Below are 27,522 nucleotides of genomic sequence, written 5' to 3' on the forward strand. Positions count from 1 at the left end.
CATTTTGATTAATGTGTCCATTAAACGATTGCCACAACTTTGCTGATTCCAATGTGTGTAACAAGGACCTCGAGTGTTTTGTATATGTAGTTTTGTCCTGTGCTGACATCACCAGGAAGATGCAGACACTAAAATGGGCCTAAAAAGAAATAGCATGGGCCATGAATTACTAGATCAGGGCACATGAACAGAAAATTGGATTAGAAGACAACAAGCAATTAAAGGAAGGATGTGTGGCTCTGCAAGACCCTGCACAGTCAGTTTTTTCTTACTTTTTCTAAATTCTGTGGTTTATGCAGAATGTCAATGGACAAACACATTCCCAACCCAAAACTGATAATAAGTTTGATTGGAGCAGACAGTATTTGTTTTGATTTTGATTTCCAGATTACATTTTTCTCATTGATTAATATAAACTCCCATTTTAATGATCACATGGTAACCTTTCCAATAAAAGCACAGAGGCAGAGAAAGAAAAGAGACCAAGTCTCCCAACATAAACTCTTGAGATAGGATAGTTTTCAGTCCAAGTTCCTGTTTAACCTGGATAAAATAAACAAGGTAAAACTGTGTGTGTGTGTGTGTGTGTGTGTGTGTGTGTGTGTGTTTCTAGTAGGCTATGTCTAACAGAGTAGAAAGGGCTCTGCAGCTTAAAACAATGGTTGAATTCCAGTCTGATCACATGACTGGCTGCTGGCACAGTACTTGAGCTCAGAAGCTTTTGTAGAAGAATGTGAAGGTGCAGACTGTGCCACTAGCTCAGACTAGGCAACTTCTCCCATGCCCATTCTTTCACTTTTGTTCATGTAGTATGAAAACATAGTGGAGGGAAAAATGCAGAGACAGCGCACACACATGCACTTACTCCCAATGACTGATACTGAGGTTTGACCTGTTAGCTGTGCAGCTGCTGAACTTATTCCCAGAGTTTGCCACCACAGAATGGCCTTTTCTAGGTCACTGAATTTGTCCAGCTGCTCTCGCTACAATTCAGTTTTACATATGAATCTGATCTGGGCACAGTTATGTGTCAGCACAATCAGCGTCAGAGAGACCTATATGGGAATTTGTTGGAAGAAGGGTAAATGAGAGCTGCAGCCTGCGGATAAATAACAGAATTGTAATGGAAGAGAGAGAGAGAGAGAGAGAGAGAGAGAGATAGAGAGAGAGAGAGAGACAGTGTTTGTATGTGTGTCTGTGTGTGTAATGGACGGATGAGAAAGAGAGTGTGACACAGGGGGAAAAGGAGAGGAACAGAGCAAGAGCGAGGGACAGAAGAGAGAGGAGTGAGAGAGTGTTGTGGCCTAAATCTGCTTTTCCTTGCTGCAGAATGGTGCTAAAAAAAGGTTTCACGCTGACAAACACCATTTGACAGAAGCCTTTGTTCAATCCCCTCGCTTAGACATTCGTACAGGTACAGACGCGAGAGCCCGAGTCAGTGAGCGACAGAAAAAGTGAAGGAGCAGGGATGGATGTGGCTGCACAGATATCAACAAATGATAAAAAAAAAAAATATGGTACTGCCACACCAGTATTTCTAAACTGCATTACAGTCCCAGTCTTTGTAATTTCATATCAACCCACGAGCTTCGAAATGCTAGCAGTTAGCATATGCAGAATAAAGCTGACTAGATATCAACCACTACCATCATTTTGCAAAACAAACAAAATGTCGAAAAGCAAAAAAATTACTTGTAAACTAATAATCTAATAATAACATATGTTTGGCAAAAGCTAAAAAAATATTTTAAAAACAAAAATTAATTACTCACACATATGTATCTGTAAGTTGAACCATGATGCTTATTAAGAGGATTTTAAGTTGAATTCCTTGAAAGACAACACAGAGATCTTTTTGCCTGCACTCAGTATACTCATGCTCACTGAGAGACACTTTGGATGAAAGGCATTTTTGATGATCTGTTGTATTCAGAAACATGGAACAGCGTTATGTCCTGGGGAAAAGAATGCCTCTAAGCCCCACAGCCAATCAGGTTAAGCGAACCATCTGGCTTGGGGCAAAGCTCTGTGGGAAGTGTGTCAAATTCCTTTTTCCCCTCCTAAACTGGGAGATAGCAACAAGATTCCCTGAAATCACAGTGTAGTGAGTCAGGCAGTTATTTCTTCAGTTATATTCTAAACCGCAACCACGTGTGAAGCAGGTGTAACTCCTCTTGTGACAATTTGTGTGCTTGCTTACCAGTTTAACTTGTGCAATGGTAAACAAGAATAAAATGACTAAAAGAGGGGTGAGGGAAAGAGCAACAAAAATATTAAATGCTCGAAACAAACACATACTAGCCTGTTATCAGAGGGATGCATTCACTTACATTGGAAGTAATCTGTGCAACAGTGACCCTGCCCTCATCCTGCATTGAAACAAGTATGGTTACTCCACAGACTAACACAGTCTACCATCTAATGACATGACAGCACTGGAGGTCAATCTAGTCATATGATATGACTGACAAGCAACTAGTAAGCCGGACAGCTAAACTAGCAGCGTACTGAGCTATCATCCTGCATCTACAACAGCTGTTTTAAGTGTATGGTCTGTGCAAACCAGGCAGTGCAGTGTAGTTTGAGTTTTGTATATATGTGTTCCAGTGAGACATTTTGCCCTTTAGGAACCGAGTTTATCATAACACAGCACATCTGGCACCTGTATCTCACATAGCCAGACCTCCATCTCACCAAGATCACAGATGCCTGGAGAAAATTGCAACTATTTCATTACAAATGAGTTTGAAAATGACTGCCTCCTGAAATAGCACCTCTGCTTATGTTTCTGTGTGGCTACAGGTTCTCTGAAGCATAGTTTTGTGAGTGCAACTCAAAATCCACATGAACACGATGAAATGGAGGACCGGTTATAGAAGACTATGAAAATTCAATCCAGAACAAGTGCTCGAAGGCATCATGGATTTGGGCCCCTCATTCAATAACCACCCCTACTTCACAGCATCAAACAGAACAGTTTACTGTGAACTATTTAGAGAAATGAGAAGCATATCCTATGTCTTTTCTCACTATAGCCAGTGGCAGAATTAGCATTGGTCTGTTCCCAAAAGAGGCAAGCCTGTTTCAGTCCCCAGTCCTGTTTTATCAACCGTCTGCAAGAGCTTGTCATCTTGTCCGATTCAAACAAGATCAGTATCTTGTTCTTGCCAGGTAAGGTTTCATTGCCCACGCTCCACACTGACTCAGAGAAACATTTATGTCTTCCTTTAGCTGTCTTTTGCCACCTATGTGTTTGCCAGCTACAAGAAGCTATGTAACCTCTAAACTACAAGAAAGATAACTTACTGGAATCTCCAACTGGCAGTAAGAAAAACAGGAGAATAACGAGTTAGAATGGACATTAAAATTAATTGAAAGCATATGTGTAAATGGAGTGGAGTATATGCAGATAACAGCTACCAAATAGCATTACATTCAATTGCATTCAATGCATTATAAACACAGAATAATGGTAACAAAAGTAAAACTTAGCTTTGCATGATTCTATTACATTTTTCAAAACAAGCCCTTAGTCCACCAGGAGACGAATCAATCCCTCCTCTCTTCCCCAGAACTCTCCCAGAGCAAAGCATTATTGTAACACAGTGATGGCTCCAGAGGGACGGTGATGGTTTATGCATGCTACGTCTTTATCTATTGATTTATGCATTAGTGAAGCAAGGTGCTTACTCAGCATCCACTAACCTGTGGGTGTGAACATGATTTATGAAGTTGGAGTGGTGGGAGTATGGAGGCATGACTGTGGCATGTGTGACAGCTGCGTGCCGTCACCAGATTTGCAGTCTTCATGTGTGTGTGTGTGTGTGTGTGTGTGTGTGTGTGTGCGCATGTGTACTGCGCTTACCTGCCATTGCTGATCTGCCGAGGTGAGTGACGGAGATGGTCCGACAGTTCAGGCCTGTCAGGGGAACGTGATCGACTGCCTCTCCCGTGGGATCGATTGGAATGCTCTGATGTCAGTGAATGTATTTCTGAAATGTCTGTGAAATGTGCATTAAATATGTATTAGCATTTAATCGATGACGTAAATCAGGGTAGAGGCAAAATAACAAGAATAATTTGACTTCAACCGTGAATTTAAATGATACTTTTTCGGCATTTAAAAATAAGATATTGATTTGTCAAACCAGTTACAGCTTCAGCAATCAAATCCTAGCTGCATCCACCAAGGCGATGCTACATGTGTGTTGTCTCACCATCTCTGTCGGAGTTATTAGCTGATGGGATACTGTCGTCGAGGTCTGGAATGTTGAGCAGCGTGGCTCGCTCATCTCTTTGCACCACCATCTTCAGTTTGCCCTTTGACCTCTCAATCAGCTTCTTGGCATCTATCAATGATAGGTTCTCCGTAACTGTGCCATTGATCTGCCAGAGGAGGAGAGGCAGGTCAGAACAAGATCTGAATAGACAAGTTGTCATCACTGCAGAATTTTGCTGTAAAGCCGACAATGTGCTTTTTGAAAACTAAAGGATCATCACAAGGTGAAGAGGAATTACGAGCAGCTTAGCTCTACCTCACATTAACAATAACTATGCCCCAAATAAAGAGGCTATAATAAGTTAAAAAATCTGTAATATAATTAGGTCTGCAACACTATTGGTGCTGTCAGACACGAAGAGAGCCCAGAGAAGTTGTATTACGTGATATACATTGTATAAGGCAAAACTTAATTATCTTTATTATTTAAGTATTAAGTATTAATTTCTATTGGTGTTTGTCCTGCAATCACATTTAAACTAGAAAATGTCTCTGCCTCTCTTCAGAACTATTGATACAATAAATTAGATTTTGAATGAATCTCTTTAATGTGAAGGAGGATTTTTTCCATCCTCTGAGACTGAATGGATAAAAATTCAGAGGAATAATGGAATGTGTGGCATTCCTGCTGGTGAGCTTGCATACTAATGATCTGTGACCTCACTCTGTGAGCCACTTTCAGCAGCTCACAGATTACCCCAGCAGACTAGTGAACTTTTTCAGTAAAAAGAATGTCTGATCCCACCTCACTCATACCATAAAGGAAATTATTTGAAGCCATTTCTTAACGTATTCATCTTTTACATTTATTGTAATAATCTTTTTGTCCGTTTACTTCTCCATTACTGTGTTTTACCAACTTTAATCACCGCTGTATTACCCACATGCTCTATCGTGCTTTCCTCTCACCTTAAGTACAACATCTCCCTCTTGGATGTTTCCATCCCTGGCAGCAAGGCTCTCAGGAGAGATGTCCTTCACAAAGATGTGGCTGGCCAATCGGAGTCCATATTCTGCTTTCAGAGTTGATAAGCATAAAAGAGTAATATTAGCAGAGCGAATCAATTTAATCCTCACTTGAGTCTCTGCAAATAAGACAAACTAGTTTTCATTTCTGATTGTACTGATTGACCCTTACTGTAAGTTTCATATATACACATGTCTTTTAAATAATCAGTTTCAGTATTTTGTTAAAATATTTTTGAGTTTTATGTAAATTGGATGTGTTCACAATATGTATAGTCATCTTTGTGTTGCCCACCTTCATTTTTGCGGGACTTGACAAGGGTGACCTTGGCAGGCCTGGGTGGAGCAGACGAGGCTTGTGATCGGCGATCAGAGCGCGGTGAGACACTCCTCTCCCGCGAGGCACTGTGATCCCGCCTGCCACTGCTGCTACGCTCACGTTCCTGACGCCTGCCAGTGCCTGTGCCTCCGCTTGCTCCTCCATAGGCACTTTGGCCACCACGACCGCTGTGGTGCTCATAGCCATCATCCTCATCACTGTCCTCTTCCTCGTGCTCTGACATGGTCTCCCTGTCTCCTGGCCGCGAAACAGGGATTTGTACTTTCCTTTTCCTACGGATGGTCTTAGAAAAGAGACAAAATCTTGAACGTTAGAAGTTGAAAATATTATTTTCTCGCTCACATCTGAAATACAAGACAGTATCTTTATTGTTGAGAAAACATTCTGTGAAACAGCAATTTGAAGTGAGTGAACACAATCCCAAAATCATGCTCTGTAACGTCAGGGGTCACTGTGAATGTATTTCCCCCTAATTCAGGCTCGGTAACTACAGTATTATGTTGAACTTACTATCTTTGCATTTTTGCCACTCTTGCGGAGTTGCTGCACAGCGTAGGCATGCTCTACATTGTCCATAGAGACAGCATTGACCATCACCACTCGATCATTTTCTCTGGAAAATTAAAGAAAAAAATGCGCAAAGCATAAACAGGGGAAAGGGTTAATGTCAGTCTACAAAAGGCAGAATAGTAATTAATAACTGACTAACTAATTCCGAGGACAGACTAACTAACTAACTTTGCTCCTGCAAAACGTTTGTATTTCGACATTAACAAACAGTGAAAGATTGAACATTACTATCAGAAAAAAATTTCTTGCAATATAGTCAAACACTTACTGTAGCAGTCCCTCTGCAGGACCTCCTTTCAACACATCAGATATCACAATGGACGTCTCTCCACTCTGGAAATGAGGGTTGTCTCGTCCACCTGAGATGGCAATACCAAACCCAAATCCTGGGGCCTATACACACAAAAATATATACAAGACTGACTGATATGGAATGAATGGCAGATACATCAGAGTTGTGTCTCAGAGTGCTGTAAACACAATGAGACTAAACTGGACTCTCTACAGGCTAATTATCTGTGAAACTGTTACTTAAGTAATGTAATGTGTTTTGTGCAGTGAAGGAGGGCTTTAAAAGCCTGAAAGCCATTTATTGAAGACAACAAAAATATGCATTTGCAAGTTATTGTGTTCCAGGGAGGTTTTCAGGACTGCTTTTTTGCCTTTGGAAAAACCAGCACCAAGGGAGCAAGCTATGTGATGTAAATGGCTTACATCTTACAACCACAACAACACAGGAGAGTTGCTAGGCTGAGGAGCACAGGCCACACTGGGCCGCTCCTTCAGCCTCAATAAAGCCACTGCTAATTAGATTACAGCAAGCAGGCCAGTCTAGACAGGTGCTCTACAAAATCCCACGGCACAGCAGCATCAAATACGTAGAGTTTACTGTCTCAAAGCAAAGTACATTCAGAAATTCAGCATGCAATAGGAGAATGAGTATACTCATCTATCTACTCTCTGTGGGGGAATATGGCTTTGAATAGTTTGACAGTTAACCTGATGATGTTGATTGTGCCAGAGGGGATAGTCAGTGATATTCACTGACCTGACAAAAAGCACACAGCCTAAAACTATCTTCTCCCTCTTTCCCTGGAGTTGTGTTAAGGAGAATGTGTTGCCAACAGGAAGGAAATGAAATGAAGTAGTAAGGAAGTGGATGCTGATGTCTGTCTTCCTTAGCATTGTTTCCTGCCATCTGGGTTCCCTGACTATTGTTTCATTACCACACATCCTGCTGCCACAGCTGGCCCACTCAGTACAGAGTGAGAAGAGAGATGGATGAGCAGAAGACAGAGAAGAACAGTAAGGAAAGAGTGAAGATAACACACACACACAGACACACAACAGGATTAGGATGCCAGAGACAGGCAGAGAGAGAAAAAGACAAAAAAGAAGAAAGGCGAGAGTGGATTAAAGAGTTGTAAACACTTACCCTGTGAAGGGTCACTGTGTGCTGTTCCCATATGACCGTTTCCTCCATCGCTGCACTCTGCAACACAAGAGGGAAAAGATCAGTACCCTCGGGCCCGTTTATGTAGAATGTGTAGAATCTAATACAATCAACTACAATAATCCTGCAACTAATTCAATCTTTGTGAAAGAACTCACACCTATCTGAAAGTGTAAAGAAAACATGAATATTGTAAGTGTACAAAATACTTCATGTGGCTTTGCATGACATAACTGTATGTAAGATGGCATACTTTGCTGGGGCCATTCAAAAACAGTACAGTATGTATTGACACATGGTTTTTATTTGTTTTGTTTTTTTACTGTGAAATCTTTCTGCTCCTTTAGGGTAGTGGAGTACTACACAATGTGGGCACAAGTGCCAGGCGTTAGTGCTGGGTGCAAGAAATACTTAAATGACACATTCAAAATGTCACTGACTCATGAAACTCTCCAAACAAAACATTGTTTATATGACTCTTTAGATAAGCGCGCCAGTCTTAAAGCTACACGTACACCTTGTGTTTCGATATCCTGTTCAGTTGCACTAGTCAGAGTGGTTCCTTGGCTACCAGCAAGGTAGCCTCCTTTGCTTATTTGCATGACTAAGTCCTGGAGTCACTAAAGTCTACATGTGAAAAGATTATGAATGACAGCAGGCATGAGTAAACAGCTGGCAGAGCCTCACTGAGGCTCCAAAGATTGAGTAAACACTCCTATATTATTTCTGGGTGGGTCATCCGAGAGAGCTAAGAAGCAAAGACGGTATTTAGCTGCTCCTCTGACCTGCCACCCTGGATTAAACTGTTGCTAGGCAGGCATCTTTTGCTTATACCCATTCTCTAATTCAGTTGCATCATACACGTTTGTCTTGATGCATGATTTATCCTTTAGTATCTTTTTTATTTAAGTCTTCTCTTTGATTCACCATTGCTGGTTCAACTACATGAAGCGCAGAAAATGCTAGAAAACTGACAGTGTGAAATCATAAGAATGTGATTATGTTACTATTATTAGTTCAGACAGACATGCCTGAATTTGTGTCTCAAAGCACAGTTTTTTCTTTAACCCCCAGACTGCTTTAAATTACAGATTTACTCTGCTCCCCTCCATCTGATGAAGCAACACTGTTGTCCTGTGTGTGTGTGCCTGCAGGGAGTGATGGTACAGCTGTCTGTAGCAGAGTGCTGAGCACAGTCTTATGTGGCAGTAGATGGAAAGACATAAACACCAACACACGTGGCAGGGTGCTCATTTACTACACCTTCTATAATCAGCCTTTTAAAATATCATACCGTGTCATCTGTGCACCCTATCATCGTGATAATCTCGCTCCGTCACCCCTTAATCATCTCCTAATCCCCAAACCATCTCACCCGTCATCTTCAACATCATCATGGTCATTACTGTCATCACCTTCCCTTATCCTAAATATACAGTTTACAGAGGGTTCAAACTGCAGAGTTGCGATGAGGAGACAGACCAACAGCCAGCTGATAAGAGTGTCTGGTGTTTGTTGACATGTCCAGACACATTATACTGTACGTTAGTTGAGGAAAAGATACAACCCCACACACACACACGCAGAAGATTGATACTGGATCTCGGTAGGATGAAAAGAATCAGTATACCTAAAGTTTTATTTGTGTCCATAGTGGCAAGGTGTGGAGACACAATCAGTACATTTTTAAATGCACACAACATCGAGCTCAAAGTAGTTGATAATTCAATTAGCTGACTGGACTGAACTGTTTTGATAATTAATCAGTTGAATCACCTTTCTCAAATATGAATATGCTTTTCTGTACTATACCATAATAAGAAATTGAAAATGTTTGGGTTTTGGACTGCTGATCAAACAAAACAATATAATATCCACAATAAAGTTTAGAGCCACTTGTGCATTTAACATGGTTCCCAAATCACCTACGTTACAGTATTTAACTGTCAAGGTAATGTCCACAAAGTCAGGTAGCCTACCGGGGCATTGCAGCTCATGTACTCTAAATGCACTGTATGAGGGCAGAGAAAGGTTAGTGGTGACAGGGCTACCTGTAATTCCTATGCTGCATTTACTGTAGATATCCTAATCTGGGTTTGTGATTCAGTCTCTCCCTTTCACTCCCCTGCACCATATGACAGTGAATCAGTTGGCCTTCACCTCTAGAATACACAGTTAACCCTTTGACCCTAATTTCCATGGCAGCTCTGTGTGGATGTTATTTATGTCCATAATTGCTGCAGAGAGCTTGGGTGTCCCCCCTCTCCAACCCTCCTTCCCCTCTCCCCCCTCCCCTGTCTGCCCGTACGACTCCCACAGTAATGCCACTATTGTGTGAAGGGACCTGACCCATTTAACCACAGCTCCCCCTGACATTCCCAAACACATCCATTCCTCTAAAGTGTTTTGTGATATATTCATTCATCCGTTCATCCATTCATTCATCCAACAGTCCAGGCAGACAGAGAGGGGCTGCGCCATGAGAAACAACAGTGTGCTGGGGTCATGTGACCAGGCGGTCATGCAGGCAGGTGGCCTTGTCCTTGAACTGTGGGATGCACTGAGAGGCAGGGAGAGAGAGGAGGAGGAGGAGGAGAGCAAGGCTGTGGGCTTCTTATACAGCTTACATGTACAGTACCAAGGGACAGGGTACGTGAAACTGTACCAGATGAGATCTTAAAGGACATGATCGTTTTTATTCTCTGCTTCCATTTTTACACACACACACACACACACACACACACACACACACACACACAAACATACATACACACACACACAATTTGATAACCATTACACTAAACACCTATTCAAAGCAGCCTAAGATAATGAAGAGGACAAATAAACCTTCTGTGTAAATGTTTCTCCACCAGGTCTGAATGCTCTCTCACACACCCCCACACCCACACACTGACCGTAAGCCTTGCTGAGGAGCCCTTATGCACGTATGAGCCATAAGGGTGAATACATGCTTGCACCAGTAAGAGGCAATAGGTCAAGCATGAGTCATCAGAGAGACTGGAGACTTGCAGATTAATAGCCTGACTTCAATTAAATTTCTATTTAACATTTGAGTGGGCGCTGTATGAAAGAAAGTCATTTTCTGTCCAGTAAACAGCAGATTTGCAGCATGGCAAATGTACTTTCCCGTATAAGGACAGAGGAGAATTTATTTAACTCACACTGTTTCTTGATTTGGTTCAAATTCATTAAACGACTTGTAAGAATATTACACATATTAGTGTTTTCAATGGTGCAAAAGTGTGAGAGGTAAAATCCCTGCTCATGATAGTTGTACAGTACAACCGTGTTTGTGAGAGTAGTTAGGAGTACAGTAGAAAGGAGAAAGCAGGTTCTCTACTGATTACCACATTGCAGAGGCTCTATCAGAAAGGAGAAAGAAATAATACAGGCTACAATGTTTTTGACAGATACATGGTTAGCTGGGAAACCCAGGTAAACTGGTGAAAGCCAAGATGGTTAAGGAGAAAAAACCTGCCTTTCTCTATTTAGAGTATTTACCCACGGGACAACAGCTCTGTCTCTCAGATGATATTATTATAGTAATTAATCGCTGGATTGTGAAGTGATGATTAACAGACTGGCTGATTGAGTGTGAGATATAAGCAGGGGAGAAAGTACAGCAGCAGAGCGTAAGCCTGAGGAAAACTGAGAAAAGGGAATTTGAAAGCCCTTAGCAAAACCAAGTTCCATAATCATGCAGACACTAAGATTTATTAAGAGACATCAGAACATTAACAAACAGTTCAGTTTGACCGGGTGAATTTCAACAAGTTATATTATGAGATACATGATGGGATGGGGAAGGCCAACGTGGTCTCAACTTTCCTAAAAACAAAAATCAATTTTATGTGTAGCAGAGATCTCACCAGCTGTAGTTCAGTGTCAAAGGTAATTCTCCCGTATTTTGTTACAGGAACATTTTAGACTGTGCAAAAGCAAAGATCACATAACATGTAGCGCCAAAACAAACACGAATACAAGCGTGTCTCATTTTGTGGAGTAAAACGATAATATAAATACTGACGAGAACAAAGGATGAGGTTTATCTCTGAAGTCACAGAGTTGTGTGAAACAATGGTGCCCTTGATGTTGCACAAACTGACGGCAGCCTAGTGTATTTTATACATCTATATTAGTCAGACTTGAGCTCTGGCCAGCAAGGCCCAGGGCTGGAAAACAAAGAGCACCCATCAAACCACACATGTGTATTTGTCCATACACACGCTCCCATGCACGCGCACACACACACACACACGCACACAGACACACACACACATATACAGCCATGATCTAACACTACAGGGCCTCTTTGTTCAAGCTACAGCCAGCCTGGCTTGGCCCTGCCTGGCCCACCATAACACACAGTCCAGTTCAGATGATAACAGCTCACTCAGGCTCTTCAAAGGCTGAGACTAATCCAATTCTTTGGGGCATACTGATGAACTGACTGGAAAAATTAGTGCTGAAATGGACAATAATAACCAGCTGTAGAGAGATATGATAAATAGGGTCAGGTCAACCATGCAAGTCTTTGACACATACCTCTCACTCTGCATATTCATCAAACCTGTTCACGTTTAAGTAGAATCTACACAAACATTATATATACACAGCCAACATCTTAAGAATGTGCACACTGTAAGCCCATCCACTCCGTGACCAAATGAGAAGTCAGCTGATGAGCATCACTTAACTTTTGGGAAATTGAAGCATACAGCCACAAGTATGTTGACCTGGGGCACATACCCATGGTGGGGGTATTGAGTACACAACAATAATTAAGAACAGAAATGAGCAGTCAAACACACCCATAAATACCTGTAATTTTTTTTTCATCCAATAGAATTACTTTCATTAACTTGATAAGGAAATTAAAAAAAGTGGCAGGTGGCAATGAGGTCATCTTATGAATCATGAGCTCAGAGAAAGTTTAGAAGCTCTTTATCATTGCTTCACCAATGAAACTGCTGTCTAGCGGTCCATTACTCACCACCTCCCTTCATGTAACTTCCCTTTATCTGAACCACAGGAATGCTTCACACAGTGGGTGGATAAAATGCAAAGTCTAAGAGGCTCTTTTTGAGGAAAAACAGGTAGGATACAATGTGGGACAAATAAAGAAAAAGGATTAAAGAGTAGGTCATGACTAACATGACTGCCCTTCAGTGAGAACAATTCATTATTTACGTCGGGCTATTCTGAGATATAGAGAGCAATGGGCTACCAGAGGTGAGTGTCTAGATGACGACAAGTGTGAGGAAAAATCCTGACAAAGCTTTAGGTCAGTGTGCCTGCTCTTCTCTGATAGCCCGAGACAGGATGTAAGCAAGAGCAGCCACAGCACCCACAGGAAAACACTCCACTTCCTGTTTGCAGGAAATAGCTTCAGCTTCCAATGAAATCCCTGTGCACACTATTGAAAATTCCTCCTGGTATACCTCACCTCATCTTACAACCTAAAAAAGAGGTTGGGAGCCTTATAGGGCATGTGGTCATTGCATTAAAGACCAGGGCCATAAAATATTACAAAGGCTGTTTATCTCTCTGGTTTAGTTATTCAAATAAACCAAGGTCAAATTGTTGTTACTTGTTAGTCCTAGTTTTTCTTCATGGTTATTCAGCACTTGTGCAAACACACATACAACGCAACCACAAACATGCATCCTTGAAAGAGAAAAATTCAGCCCTTTATTGCATAAACACACAGCTAATATGTTGCTGAGTTGTACAACAGAGGGGTCAGAATACTGCAACAAGAACAGCAAGGATGTTTAATTTATTACAGGCTTATGAATTCATGGATCAGGAGAAAAGAAGAGAAGAGAAGGAAGAGAAGAGAAGAGAGAAGAGAAGGAAGAGAAGAGAAGAGAAGAGAAGGAAGAGAAGAGAAGAGAGAAGAGAAGGAAGAGAAGAGGAGAGAAGAGAAGACATTAGAAGATAAGGAAGGGAAGAGAAGAGGAGAGAAGGAAGAGAAGAGAAGAGAAGAGAAGAGAAGAGGAGAGAAGAGGAGAGAAGGAAGAAAAGAGAAGAGAAGAGAAGAGAAGAGGAGAGAAGAGGAGAGAAGAGGAGAGAAGAGGAGAGAAGGAAGGGAAGAGAAGAGGAGAGAAGAGGAGAGAAGAGGGAGAAGGAAGGGAAGAGAAGAGGAGAGAAGGAAGGGAAGAGAAGAGGAGAGAAGGAAGGGAAGAGAAGAGGAGAGAAGAGGAGAGAAGAGGAGAGAAGAGGAGAGAAGAGAAGAGAAGAGGAGAGGAGAGAAGGAAGAAAAGAGAAGAGAAGAGAAGAGGAGAGAAGGAAGAAAAGAGAAGAGAAGAGGAGAGAAGAAAAGAGAAGAGGAGAGAAGGAAGAAAAGAGAAGAGAAGAGGAAGAGAAGAGGAGAGAAGGAAGGGAAGAGAAGAGAAGAGGAGAGAAGAGAAGACATTAGAAGAGAAGGAAGGGAAGAGAAGAGGAGAGAAGGAAGAGAAGAGAAGAGAAGAGAAGAGAAGAGGAGAGGAGAGAAGGAAGAAAAGAGAAGAGAAGAGAAGAGAAGAGGAGAGAAGGAAGAAAAGAGAAGAGAAGAGGAGAGAAGAAAAGAGAAGAGGAGAGAAGGAAGAAAAGAGAAGAGAAGAGGAAGAGAAGAGGAGAGAAGGAAGGGAAGAGAAGAGAAGAAGAGAAGAGAAGACATTAGAAGAGAAGGAAGAGAAGAGGAGAGAAGGAAGAGAAGAGAAGAGAAGAGAAGAGAAGAGAAGAGGAGAGGAGAGAAGAGAAAAGAGAAGAGAAGAGAAGAGAAGAGGAGAGAAGGAAGAAAAGAGAAGAGAAGAGAAGAGAAGAGAAGAGAAGAGAAGAGAAGGAAGAGAAGAGAAGAGACTTCAGGACGAATGTTTACACTGGCAGCTCACACAGAATCACCACCCTGTACCAGCAGCTCAGCCCATCACTGGGGCAATTGTATCCATGGTGACCATATCTCCCCTCTTACTGGACCCAAAGGAAAGAGTGAGGCAGCAGTACACTCCAACAACACATAATTAGAGACAAATGCACATGCTCTTTCAGGAGGGCAAGCACTCAACAGCAAACACATGCAAATGCATGAAAAACTACTGATGTAAGCCTTTACATTCTGTTTTTCAAATCACCGGTAGTGTGTACTGTCCTGTCCTAGGAAGTGCACGTCACAACAAACCCAACAAAATAACTGCCGTCACCTTCAGTGTTAAACAGATGAATTCAGCAGTAGCCATTTTTAGGGCAGGTTGCGACTGTGATGGGAGGAGAGAGGTCTGCAAACACACATGGGGGGCAAGTAGCCAATAGGCAGATGATGATGAAGCGCCTCAGTCAGCAATGATGTACTGTTGTGCTGACATGCTCATATGCTTGAGTTAATTAGTTTCAAACAGCAGCTATATTCTGTCATACAGCTCCATTAAAAACTCCTCCATCAGGACTGTCCACAGCACAACATACAGGACACACACGCGCACGCGCACGCGCACACACACACACACACACACACACACACACACACACACACACACACACACACACACACACACACCTCTGACTGAAAACTATCTGACACAGTCAATGCTAGAATAGTGAGGGTAGGAATAAAATACAAAACCTATAATCCAGGCTTTTGGATTAAAACGTTAATCTGAGCCATGCTTCTCTCTGAAGTCTACTGCTGCTGTCTCATGAAAGCAGACAGAGTGAAATGGATGGATGGATGGATGGATGGATGGATGGATGGATGGATGAATGGATGGAGAACTCTGTCATGTCAGCAAGCATAGCTCTTATTGTATGCTGTAAACCCTTTGGACACAGATGAAAGTCATATTCAAGTAGCAGGGAACATCCATGAACACACTACTAACTGTCTTACTACTGTAGCAGCCTGCCAACTAGCAGATAATTACACTGTATGTTTTATCCAACCTTTACCTACACGTGATTCTGTCACTTTACAGGGATTATACATCCATAGACAGCTAAATGAAACTGTGGTTCTGATTCTGGTTAAATCTGCCAGACTGCCACTGACAAATTCAAACTCCAGGTTTTTACCCCTGTGAGATAATGTAATGAGAAATAAACAAGCCACCTTTGAGGAATTTTTGATCCAAATGAATTACACACTATACTAGTTTTTAATTAAAACGATGTCACTGATGTCAACTATCAAGAATTAGTATTGGGAGAAAAAAGGGGATTCCTGCATCCCTAGTTCTTGGTAGTTGTTTAGAAGAAAATTACCCCCATCTACTTCATGTATTACCCTTAATTTTCAAAAAACTTGATGACATCACAACTCTCCACTGGGGAGTTTCTTGTTATGAAGTATGTTGTGATATATATATATATATATATATATATATATATATATATATATATATATATAAATAACACTTTATTTAATCAGGATAAGACATCGCTGAGATTAAAATCTCCTTTACAGGAGTGCCCTGGCCAAGGTATCAAAACCATAGAAACATTAAACATAAAGGTTACAAAACACAACACATACCGATGATGAATTACATACAACATGAAGAAAAATAATGAAGGATTACAAAACACATAAGTTAGGATTCATTGAAGCCTCTGGGTCAGGTACAGGCTCTGATTATCTTCACTGACCACAGTGCAGCTCCACAGAGCTGATGTGCAGCGGGCTGTTCACTGCTATCCACTGACCCAGACACACAGCTAGGCTAGGCTAGGATCTCATGTGCAGCTTATCCAGCAGCAAAGTCATCCCAGCTCAACCACACTAATTGTTCTCTGCCTAGAGAGACGGGCAGAGTGTTGAGGTCACAGAGGAGAGCGGTAACTTCTGGTGGGATTTTGACTTTCCATTTTTCCCACAATCCCTCACATCAGTTTAGCTCAAGCTGTGGTTTTCTTACAAACTTCAAAGTTTCAAATAGCCTCTCAGACAGCGGTTCTCCCGTTTGGGGTTTGAGGGCCCACACTCACAAGAGTGAAATGTTTATCTAAGGGCTGGAGGATGTTTTCCTGCAGAGAACTGTTTTTTTTCCTCCTTTAGGATGTGCAGGTGGAGGTGGGGGTGGGAAATGTCCAAACCTGGAGCTGACATCCAATAACATATGTACTGCATGACTATATCTCTACTTACTGTGATCTCTGTGATTAGTCATCCTGTGAAACTAAGGTGATGATTGATGGTTGATTACCAAGTTTTGGGAGGAAATTGCTTGATGAGTAGAGCATGACTAATATATCTTACTATAATATTTATACAATAATATTTACTGGTATGAGTACATACATGTGTGTGGCAAGATATGAAGGAGTGCATATGGGGGGAAGACACTGAATGTTGTAAGGACACAACAGTGATACATGTTTGTTTTTCACATTGTTTCTGTTGGAGTGTATCTAGACATACGCACACACACACACTGCACTTGTGCTTTGTTTTTGTGTCTGTGGAAACCAACTGTAAGCCGAGGCATTGAGAACGATAACCAGATCCAGCACTGGAACCTTTGGATTCAGCCAATCACTGAATACACAACTATCAGTATCCTCACCCTACTCCGCCCATCACACACACAGACTACAGGAATGTGCAGATAAGCAAACAAGGCCCAACTATGCCTGTTTCTCATTCCAAACGGTTTCCCTCACCTTCTCCTTTCCTCACACACTCAATCTTTCTGCCTTAACCTTTCCGTTTCGTTTTGTCTCCTTTTCCCATCGACTCTCCCTTTGAAAATAAGCACAAAATGAAAGGCCACAGATGAAAATAACCACTGAAGATAATGTGATATGAAACAGGTCCAGGTCAATTTAGTACCAGAGAACCAAAAATACACAAGTATCCGTGACTGTAGGGCGAGGTAAAAGGATTCATAGTTTGGTAATGGGAGTGACAGTGACCACAGTCATGAGTGTTTTTTAAGTTTCTGAGAAGTTGCAGCGGTGTAAATGATTCAGTCCATGATCACTGGAGGCCGTTTGCTGACATGTTTTGTAATACATTTTGTCACAATAGGTGGGATTTATTATGTCAAGTACCATAATGGTTGTAGTTTGGGACTGGACAAATAACCAACACTGTGAATCTCTCACATTTTTTAATTACTGAATTCCATATAATTAAACAGATTATCTACAACAACAACACAGATCTGAAGTTTGGCCAAACAATCAACCTATAGCCTTGTACAGAAGTCCAGGATCTACACAAACAGTTTTTTAAAAATCAGATTTAAGCTATATTGTCTCACCATAGCCACAGCTATATTTAACAATCAAAACGGATGGTACTTCTACACACTTGTAGACCTTGATCCTGATGGTGTAGCATCTATGGCTGGCACTAAATCCTACCTGTGTGACTTCAACTTCATGGTATTGCATTAACAATAAAACTGCACTTATCATGACACTAAACTACCTGTGGAAATCTAAACTCTCATTGCATCACCACACCAAGTGAGCATAAAAGGTTGTTAAAGGACAAAAACCAAGCAGCACAGAGTTCAAAGGGTTATAGGAGTGTCCATGTTGTGTTGTAAATATTGGGACATGGGTTTCACTTCACAATGCGGCTGGGTTTGACAGTGGAGAAACTCACTGCTCCACACAAGCAAGCAGACACACACATGCATACATACATGCAAACATGCATACACACACACGATTAAACAAAGGAGTGATTCAGCAAGGGGTCTTTCAGTCTGCTCATGTTTGCCTGCCTCCAGAGTACACACAGGGTGACCAAAATTAGCTTCTACCAGCAAGGACAAATGTACAGTCTCCTCTGCCACCTTTTAACAGCAAAGATTACACATGATTATGTTGATAAGAGCAACATTTGAATAAACATAAACTTGGAGCAGTCAGTTGGAATATTTGACACAGAAGTAAAAACACATTGCCTTTCAAATTTTAAGTTGCACAACATCTTTCAAACTACGCAACTCTGAACCACGACTCGCAGTCTGCAGATTCACATGTTGCCATAAAACAAGAAGCCAAGCCCACTCAATGGCATTCCCCAGCTTTCTGAGGACTTTGCTACAATAGACATGTTGTGGGGCAGAATCTATAGTGAATTAATGAGTTACTGTTGGAGCGGCCATTTTCCCAGGACTCAACTAGCAACATAATTACCATTCCCCCAAGAGATGAGAGATAGGGAGGGGGTTCATGCATTCTTTAACAAGATGCACAAGCACAGCAAGATAATACATAAATGACTTCTAACAACACCTAAAAAAGAACTAAACCACCCTTACTGGAGAGGGAGCTTACACCATCCAATGCACCTAACGAACTAATTACAATGTGCAAAGAACAAATGTTGCAAACCTGTAATGAAGCTTTATCATTTTGTTATTCAGTAGTGTATATACAGTAAGCCGAGTAAACATCACTGCGTTGTTTTTTTAGGGCTGGCAATTGTAGGATAGGGGAGTGACAGAAACACATCCATTCAGCCCTGATGACATTCTTCGGCCGTGACCCAAGTCTGTTAATTTTGATTATCTGCAGAAACCAAATCTGAGTTTTGTTTGTGACTACAGCTCCACAGTTTATAGTTAATCATACAATAAGCATGCATAAAGTAATTTAAATAGGTCTGATATCTGAATATAAGTGTTTTGAGCCACAATAGTAACACTTTAGAGGTTTGAAGTACCTGTAAACGGGCACTGAAATAGACAGAACACATCTCAATGTGGCTCTCCCTGCAGCATTCAATGGCCCTCATTGTCATATCATTAACTGAAACTGAAAGCTGCTGTTGCTGTTTATTTTGTGCACTCTCACATGCTGCTAACTTGCTTGCAATGCTGTGCAGTATAATAGATATACATAGGTCATTTTTGACTGTTGATGTATACAGAGCAAAAAGTATCTGAGCAATATTGGCCTTTCGTGGCCAATATGACCCATAAAGAAATGCCTACCTCAACCCCAAGTGTTTACCTAATCCACACTATAGGAATGAGAATAAGATTCAGGAAGTGACATTGTATATCTGTAGGAGTGTGTTTTTGAAATCAGCGGCGGTAACACTGTGTTTGATTCTCTGTGCTGCATTGATTTTACTTGAGGGAAACACTATTAGCCTTATAATATGATAAAATAAAATGATAAAAATGATGTGATGACTGTTCATGATACAGAAAGTTAAGTGCACATCCAATCCTATATCTAGGCCAGGTGCATTACAGCAGATTCAGTGAAGGAACAAAGCAGAGATTCCAAAAACTAGATAATAATTCCTGACCTTGATAATGTGTAATAATTTCAACTCTACCACCTTAAGCAAACCAACAGCAAAAAACACCAGGTTCAAGATTTGCTAACATGAAGTCAGTTCTCGCACTGTATACAACACAGCTCTTATCCTGCACAGGTCAATGTAATGAATAATTTCTTTACATTAAAAGAGAAGGAAAGGTGCCATTCTCTCTTGTTCATATACAAACGAAGAGAAACAAGAGATGAGGATGACCATGGAGCTGTTTATAGCGAACACACATAAATGATCTATTATGATGATGGGTTGTTGTGAATTGCTTGATGGTCATATCACATCACACCTACCACATATAAAGGCAAAGTGACTGTTGTGAATGTAGGAAACAATGGCAACAGCTGAGGATGATTCAGCAGAAAAATAAGACATATTTCTATATATGCATATTGACTGAGTGTATATTTGTTAAAAGGGGAAAGATTAGTATATTACAACCTACTGTAAAAAGGCAATGTCTAAAAGAAGGGAGTCCCCTTATCAGAAGGAAGTCTGACATCTGGGAAATTTACACACCTACATATCGCTAGTGATGTTTATTTATTACAGCTAAAGCAGCTGATGATGTCTCCCACAGGCTGATGACTCTGCTTCCCAGACAGAAAAGACAGTGCTATAGTCCTAATACTGGAAGATAAGCAAAAGAACACACAGCAGCGTGTATGCGTGTAAAGGCATGTAGGGCAACAAGCCTTGGGATGAATCTGTTCCAGCCTCGTCCTCTCTTCCTTAACCAGCTGAGCCGCGGCTGCCACATGCACTCTCTCTTGTCCCTCCCCGCTTCCCCTCTCTCACTCTCTCTCACCGTCCCTCTCGAGCTCTCTGTCTCACAAAACACCCTGTGTCAAATCCCTTATGCCTGTAGTGGGAATGATAAATCCCTGCAGAGACCTGCCCTGCCATGCCAGAAAGGACGCAGCACTGGCTCTGCGTGTCCTCGCTTTGCTAGGCTGGCTGTTTGATAAGGAACAAGGGGCTAACCGAGACTCAGGGTTATATGACATTTCCATCCATTCATCTCAATTACGAGCATGGTCTAGCCTCACACAGCCACACTGCATCTTGCAGGTTCAGTTTTCACTGATAGATTTAAGTCTAGATAGATCGCTTGACCAACCAACAAACATTTAACAAACATTTTGCTTCACCAAACATCCTTGCTGACGACTACTTTAATGAGGCATTGAAGATCTAAACTGAAGCCTGATGATGATGATGTTGATTTGACTACATGGCCCACCTTTTGTGTCATCTTTTTTAGAAAGTGACATTGGTGAATTGCTAAGGAAAAATTTTGCAATTCGGAACTACACCCATCTTGTTCCAGAAACAGCGAGAGACCAATGACAGCCTAGAAAGTGGAGCACGTCCATCCAAAGAAGGGTGGGAAGGATTCATGTTGATGTCTCAGTGAAGGAGATAACTGTCAATCAGCTATTATACAGCCTCCTAATAAGGTCCTCTTTAAGATATGTTATGCATGGCACTACTGACCCACAATTAGCTAAATAAAATTGGTGGATTGTTTTTGCAAGGCTACTGCAAGTCTTGTATGTACACACATGCCCTTGAAAAACACCGGAATATGACAAAAGCTCCACCCTCTTTTACTGTAGTATTTGAATTAAATGGAAGAAGTTAATAATGTGCTTTACAATAAGCTTTATAACATGAAAAGCAAAAGAGCTATAATGCTGTGATTATAAGAGAGAGAGGCAGTCTTTTTAAGATCCGCCATGTGACTCAGATTATAGCTGATGCATCTCCCCCTCCCACTCCTTCCTTTCTCCATTTCACCCCTCCAATAACCCCTCCTCCCACATCACCTCCTCCCTCAGAGGGCATTTTCCTTCTTCTTCTCACTCTGCTATCCACCTGCCTCCTGCTGTGTGTATCTGCCCTGGATTCCCCTCCAGAGATGAGAGGATAAGCAGGTCAGATATCCTTGATAAAACAACACAAACAGCTGCTTTCCTTCAATGTTTTTATCTAGAGTGACAGAAGGCGATACAATCCACTGTCTTCTCTTTTTCAATGAAAATTTGACTCCTACCTTTAGGAGTAGTATATCAGTATATAAGTATATTGAATCTGGGCATCTGGCCATAATCTTACTTAAATTAAACTTACTCTATATGTTAAGTGAGTTTAAGCCTCTTACGTTCCATGGACATATGCCTGAACACTGTTTTTTGACAAAATAAATTATACTCGTGTTCAGATCCAGATAGGTCACAGCCGGGGACAAACTAGCCAAAAAACTGAAGCCCAGCTGAACCAACATGCCCCCGGCTGCTGTCTTCAGTATGAGCAACTGGCAGCCCTCTCATCTTATAGAGACAGCTTACACCTGCTCTGCTTTAAGGCTGGGAGCACTTTGATTCACAGGCCTACAGTATATTCAAAGTCTAGCCTGTTAGTGTGAGCAGGAATAAGTGACAGGGTTTGTGTGCTGCATGTATGGGTGTGTTTTACATCTTGTTTTATTTCTACGCTGAGGGCATAACTGAACACTGCTGGTGTCTTCTGTGATTTTTGACTCATCCTTCTTCATAATGTTGGGCTGCCGTCTACAGTGACCTAGGCTGCACTGATTGCCCTTTATCACTCAGAATTACCTCAAGAGTGTTCCCTGTTAGGGTTTTTGGCTATTGACCCCAGCTTTTAAATTATTTAGTCTTTCTTTTTCCATTTAATAACAATAACCATTCTTATAGTGCCCACTGCACACCGAACCATCTAGCAAGAGGATCTGAATGACTGCATGGTCATTGAGGGTCTGCATCACGTTGTCATCCCTTGTGCAAGTGTCAGCACAAAATATATGACCCCCACACTGTAGACACTGAAAACATGCCAACATGTCCGTGGAGATACCCAGCATTGTATGCATCCACATCTGTTTTTCACTATACCTACACTGACAGACTAGTTGGGGTGGGGTGTATTAACAGAAAATGACACAAATGCTTTATAAACTGATGGTGTAACTCCTTGTCACAAGCACCAGACATTAGCTGTTCATGTTCCATACTCTGTTTATCACTTACCACATCAGCCCTGATTCTCCTAAAAGAATGAGGAGCCTAAGACAGAGAACAAAAACACCACCAGGACTCTGTTCATCTCCTGAGCACTTGGCCCTCTAATTACATTTCCCTCCTTCAGTGATGTAAATAGAGATGTGTAATCATCAAAGCAAAGTAGAGGCTTGCTGTGCAACTCTAATTAATACAACCTCCTCCATCCAAATGCATTTCCACTTATTTCAGTCTATCCTCTCAAAACACAAGCCTAAAGGCTGGAGGGACTGCTGATGCTCTAAATTACATCTTTTTGTTTGTGGTACATAACACAAAAGCAAGCAGGAATGGCCAAAGGGTAAACACAGAGATAGAGGCCAGCATTTAACGTACTGCCAAAGAGTTAATGTGGTTTTCAACTAGTCTGATATCAGTTAAATGATTGATTCATTTAAAAAAAACAAACAATATATTTAGTGATGAATATAATTCACATTTAAATACTAAATCGGTTAAAGTTTATATTAAATATTGCTTTTCGTTTCACTGCTCATGTGTCTTCCTTTCATCAAATATTATCCAACAAGCACAGAGAAACTTTTTCTGTGCCTTTTAAACTGATAAATCTAACCATGTATCCTGGGATTACAACATACACTGAGCTGTCTGACTCTTACACAGCTTTGTAAAATCAGTAACTGCCTGTAACTGGCTTGGTTGTTTCTCTAACTGGGGAAAAAGCTATTCATGAAAGTATCCAAAACTTTCTTTAATGGCTGTGATGACTGTGACTGTGACTCAAAGGTTTGGAACCAGGCTAGTTTTCAACCAACTTTGGAAACAGAAGGAACCAGAGAGGCTCTCCTTTCCTCTATCTTTGGTGCCAGGGCAGGAACTTTGGCACCAAACAGAAAGATGTTTCCCTTTCCGTCTACACAGAAAGGGTAACATCTAAACAGCAATTATCATACGTAAACTGTTATTTTGTCATGTAGGTCTATCATGAAATACTGAAAGGCAGCTTCAACTAAGACTGGGTTAGACAAAGTGCTTTCCCTCTGTTCAGCCCTTTTGTTTTTGCTAAAAGGTGTAACAACTGAATGAATACTAATCACATACTGAAACATCCTCCTCACCTAATGACACATTATTAGTGCACAGTACTGTGCAATAATAGCATTACTGACCTGTGATACATGGGTCAACACACCCGTTACTGTATTCCTGAAAAACAACACCGCAACATTGCAATACAGTTTTTCATTAACCATAGCTTTACATGGTATGTGACTAACACTGGTCTTATGTCAGTTTTTCACAACTCATCAGGTGGGGTAAATAAATGGATATTGAGTGACGAACCACAGAGAAAGCAAGTCATACTTGTTTAACAGATTATTTCTAACAATGCATCATGGAACCTGTTACCATAAAATTTAGTAAGGGCGAGTCTGTCTCACTAGGTGTAGCTTTTGTGTCTACTGTCTTTGCAGTCTTACTTAACCAGTGCAATGACCCCTGATAAACGTTAGCACTGAATTATTGTCCAGCCCTAACAATAATAGATTAGCTTGGAATATGAACACAAATCCTTGCATCCTCTGTACATTGATTGATACAGGAAACAATCAGTGAACATGACCTCTTCCAATCCTAGATTCCTGTTTTACTTTTCATCCAACTAATAGCAGTCTGTTCTGCTCTCATTTGTAGTGATAACCTACTACTAATGCGACTTGCACGAACACAATGCAGGAAAGCTTTTGCTCTAGAGAAGCAACAGGAAATGCTGTCTTACTTACTACGGCTAGTGACCATGCTAACTCATAGCTTGACAAAAGGCTCTGATGATCGTTGCTCATTTTACTCCAACTTTTACACTTTTAGTGGAAAGCAAACAATAATGTTCAAAAGTCCTACCTATTGAATAAAAGACAATAAAGAATAATAAGAAACAGAAGAAGACACACTGAAATTACAAATTACAAATAAGCACATGAAACACTTTTGGCTCATTACCAACTAAAAGCAAAATACAGTAGTAAGTTGTATGTCAAGGTGTGACTGTGACCATCATGTACAATCCAGCATAACGTCACCAGCTGGTTTCGCCTAACTGGAACAACCGCCCAAACCTGAATATCACCACCTCTATAAGGCAAACACAGCACATTCCTCACTTGTCAAACTGAAATGAATAAATCCCCCTCATAGAAAACACTACTGAATACACTGTGTAAAATATTTAGGTCTAATATGTTTGACCCCGTTAAAATTTTATTAACCATAACTTTTGCTCTGTTGTTGAATTCTATTATATTTTTAAAGACATTGCAATCACATGGTGCCTGTGTGGAAATGTAAAGCTCACCTAGTAATGAAAGCCTACAGTATATGCTCAAGACTCTTCTGCTGTGAACACCTGACCTAACATAGTTTTAAACAAATTCTGCAGGAATGCATCATTGATATTATATATATTATATACTACATAAATCTAGAAAATATGCGAAGCTCGCCAGACATTCATCAAGCTATTCTTTTAAATGAACAGCAATTACCCATAGCTGCTTCAGTGCTGCAGGTGAAAACAACACATATTTGGTTAGTGGTTTCCCAAAATGGGCTTCAGAGACCTCAACTTGTGAAGGGATGCACTAAAACAGTTTTGAGTTAGTTCATTTACCTGAGTTCATTATATCAAGACTGTTTATAAAGATCACACTATGAGTAACAGGTGGGTGTTTCTCTTCATCACCTTACTAGCAATAATAATATCAGTTTTACAAGTCTTCCATGAAACACAGCCTACAACAAAGCATAACCTGACACAAATTCTCAGGATGGGCTTTCATAGGGCAAAATTTCTCAGTTACATTTTAAATCCATGATTTCCTGTCATTGTTGTAACAAACTATTAAAACTGGGACTGTGGATATCAACAGGTAGCTGAGCCTACACCTACTTGTATGAACACAGCTGGGTGATTTATCAGTGACAATTTATCAACAGTGACAGTGTAAGTCAGATTATATTGAACACTGTACAGTAGAAACAGCGTGGCTGGTTGTAGGCTATGCTACTAGGTGTAGATTTCAGGATAACCCCTATACCACACACACACACACACACACACACACACACACACACACACACACACACACACACACACACACTCTCTCTCTCTCATACACAAACACAACCACCATTAGGATACTATATTACCACACTACCACTAGTCTACAAAGTTGTGTGGAAAATCTACAGCAAAATTAACCAGTTACCCTTTAAATTGATCACACACATAACAAAAGCCTGCAGCACAATGTTGGAACTTCACACTTGATTTTTACACGTCCAGGTACCCACCTTATTTGAAGCTTTGGAGGACATTTTATTCTCCTATTCTGCTTCAAAACTGGCAGGTCAAAAGTTGTTGCTGTCTCTGTTTTTATAATCACTTGGGAGAGTGCGCTATTTTCCTTCCAATTGAATTTTCGCCCAGCTGCCGCCACGCCGGGCTACGTTGTTATTTTATTTTATCCGGGACGACGGGAAACATGTCACGAAAAGCCGTGTAGAAAGTCCAAAGTTCATTATCTTATCTTCGTTGCCCGAAACGCTGGCGTTAGTCCAGTAAGGTATCGAGTCATGGAAGAAACTTGAGTTGAAAAAAAAAAACGAAAAGCAAATAAGACCACCTTTCTTGGACGTGTCGTCGCTAACCGCTGGATGAAAAGTTGGAAAGGGGAGGCATCACCCGGACGGTGTACAGCAATGGCAGGCTGAGTGAACCTCTCCCTGCTCTCTCGGCCCTGTGAGCAACGGCGTCTGTGCGGAGCAGACCATTGCACGCACGGAGGGGGGAAACGCTCCGGGAAAACGGGGGCATTCTCTAATTACCCCGAAACGTCTTCTCTAATAACGACTTTTTTGTTGTAGTACATTGGAATATACATTATTGCTTGATGCTTTTGTTTAATCTTCTGTTTGTAATCTTTTTTTTTTATTGCGGCTGAAAAAGTGCCCACCCCTGTTATCCCGTGTGATAAACAGTCCGGATACAATAAGGAGAAGCGACGCCGCTGTCTCTGCTGATGCTGAATGCTCACTTTCACCGTGAGATGCTGGTCAATGTTGTGATAGTATTTTGCAGAAGGGTTACAGTGGTCTTTCAAAATCTGGAGTGGGAGGGCAAAAACACAGGAAAGATATACTGCCCCCTTGTCAAATGCACCACAAATCGCTGTAAAATATAGCTCCAGGAAGCCTGCCCTCAGAACAAAACAGCGTGAGCAGAATATTAAAAAAGTTAGTTGCATAATGACCCAAAACTCTTTCCCTCCTCAGTGTTTGTGCGGTGTTTTGGCTGTAGTGCATCTGTTAGATTACACAACGAGTCACATAACTAAACAGAGAGTCCTTATGTGAAAACATTTCTTTGGAGAGGGAAATTAGCAGTGTTTGTGGTTAAGTGACCTCACAGGAAACCACAAAAGCCATTCAGTTGAGTTCCTATGACTTCCTAAACCACACCCCACGCACAGGATGCAACAATCTCAGCTTGCATTGTTTCACAGTTTACTTCTG

General features: G+C 41.1%; 1 protein-coding gene across 15 annotated transcripts in view; it reads right to left on the minus strand.

Annotated features, from left to right (window-relative positions):
* Positions 1 to 27,522, minus strand: part of tjp1a (tight junction protein 1a) — a 118,893-nt gene that overhangs the window by 23,390 nt on the left and 67,981 nt on the right. For 8 of the 15 annotated variants that reach the window (XM_056381649.1, XM_056381605.1, XM_056381659.1 and 5 more), the window contains 7 exons: positions 7,591 to 7,647; positions 6,424 to 6,548; positions 6,096 to 6,198; positions 5,541 to 5,868; positions 5,189 to 5,295; positions 4,218 to 4,386; positions 3,866 to 4,001 (listed from right to left, as the gene is read on the minus strand). In XM_056381649.1, the coding sequence (XP_056237624.1) occupies positions 3,866 to 4,001; positions 4,218 to 4,386; positions 5,189 to 5,295; positions 5,541 to 5,868; positions 6,096 to 6,198; positions 6,424 to 6,548; positions 7,591 to 7,647 (1,025 nt within the window). Of the gene's footprint in view, positions 1 to 3,865; positions 4,002 to 4,217; positions 4,387 to 5,188; positions 5,296 to 5,540; positions 5,869 to 6,095; positions 6,199 to 6,423; positions 6,549 to 7,590; positions 7,648 to 26,301; positions 26,738 to 27,522 lie in introns of those variants that run through there. The other 7 variants (XM_056381696.1, XM_056381666.1, XM_056381704.1 and 4 more) reach the window with 2 other exon arrangements.

Source organism: Seriola aureovittata, chromosome 1, assembly GCF_021018895.1.
Source record: "Seriola aureovittata isolate HTS-2021-v1 ecotype China chromosome 1, ASM2101889v1, whole genome shotgun sequence".
NCBI classification, from domain to species: Eukaryota; Metazoa; Chordata; class Actinopteri; order Carangiformes; family Carangidae; genus Seriola; species Seriola aureovittata.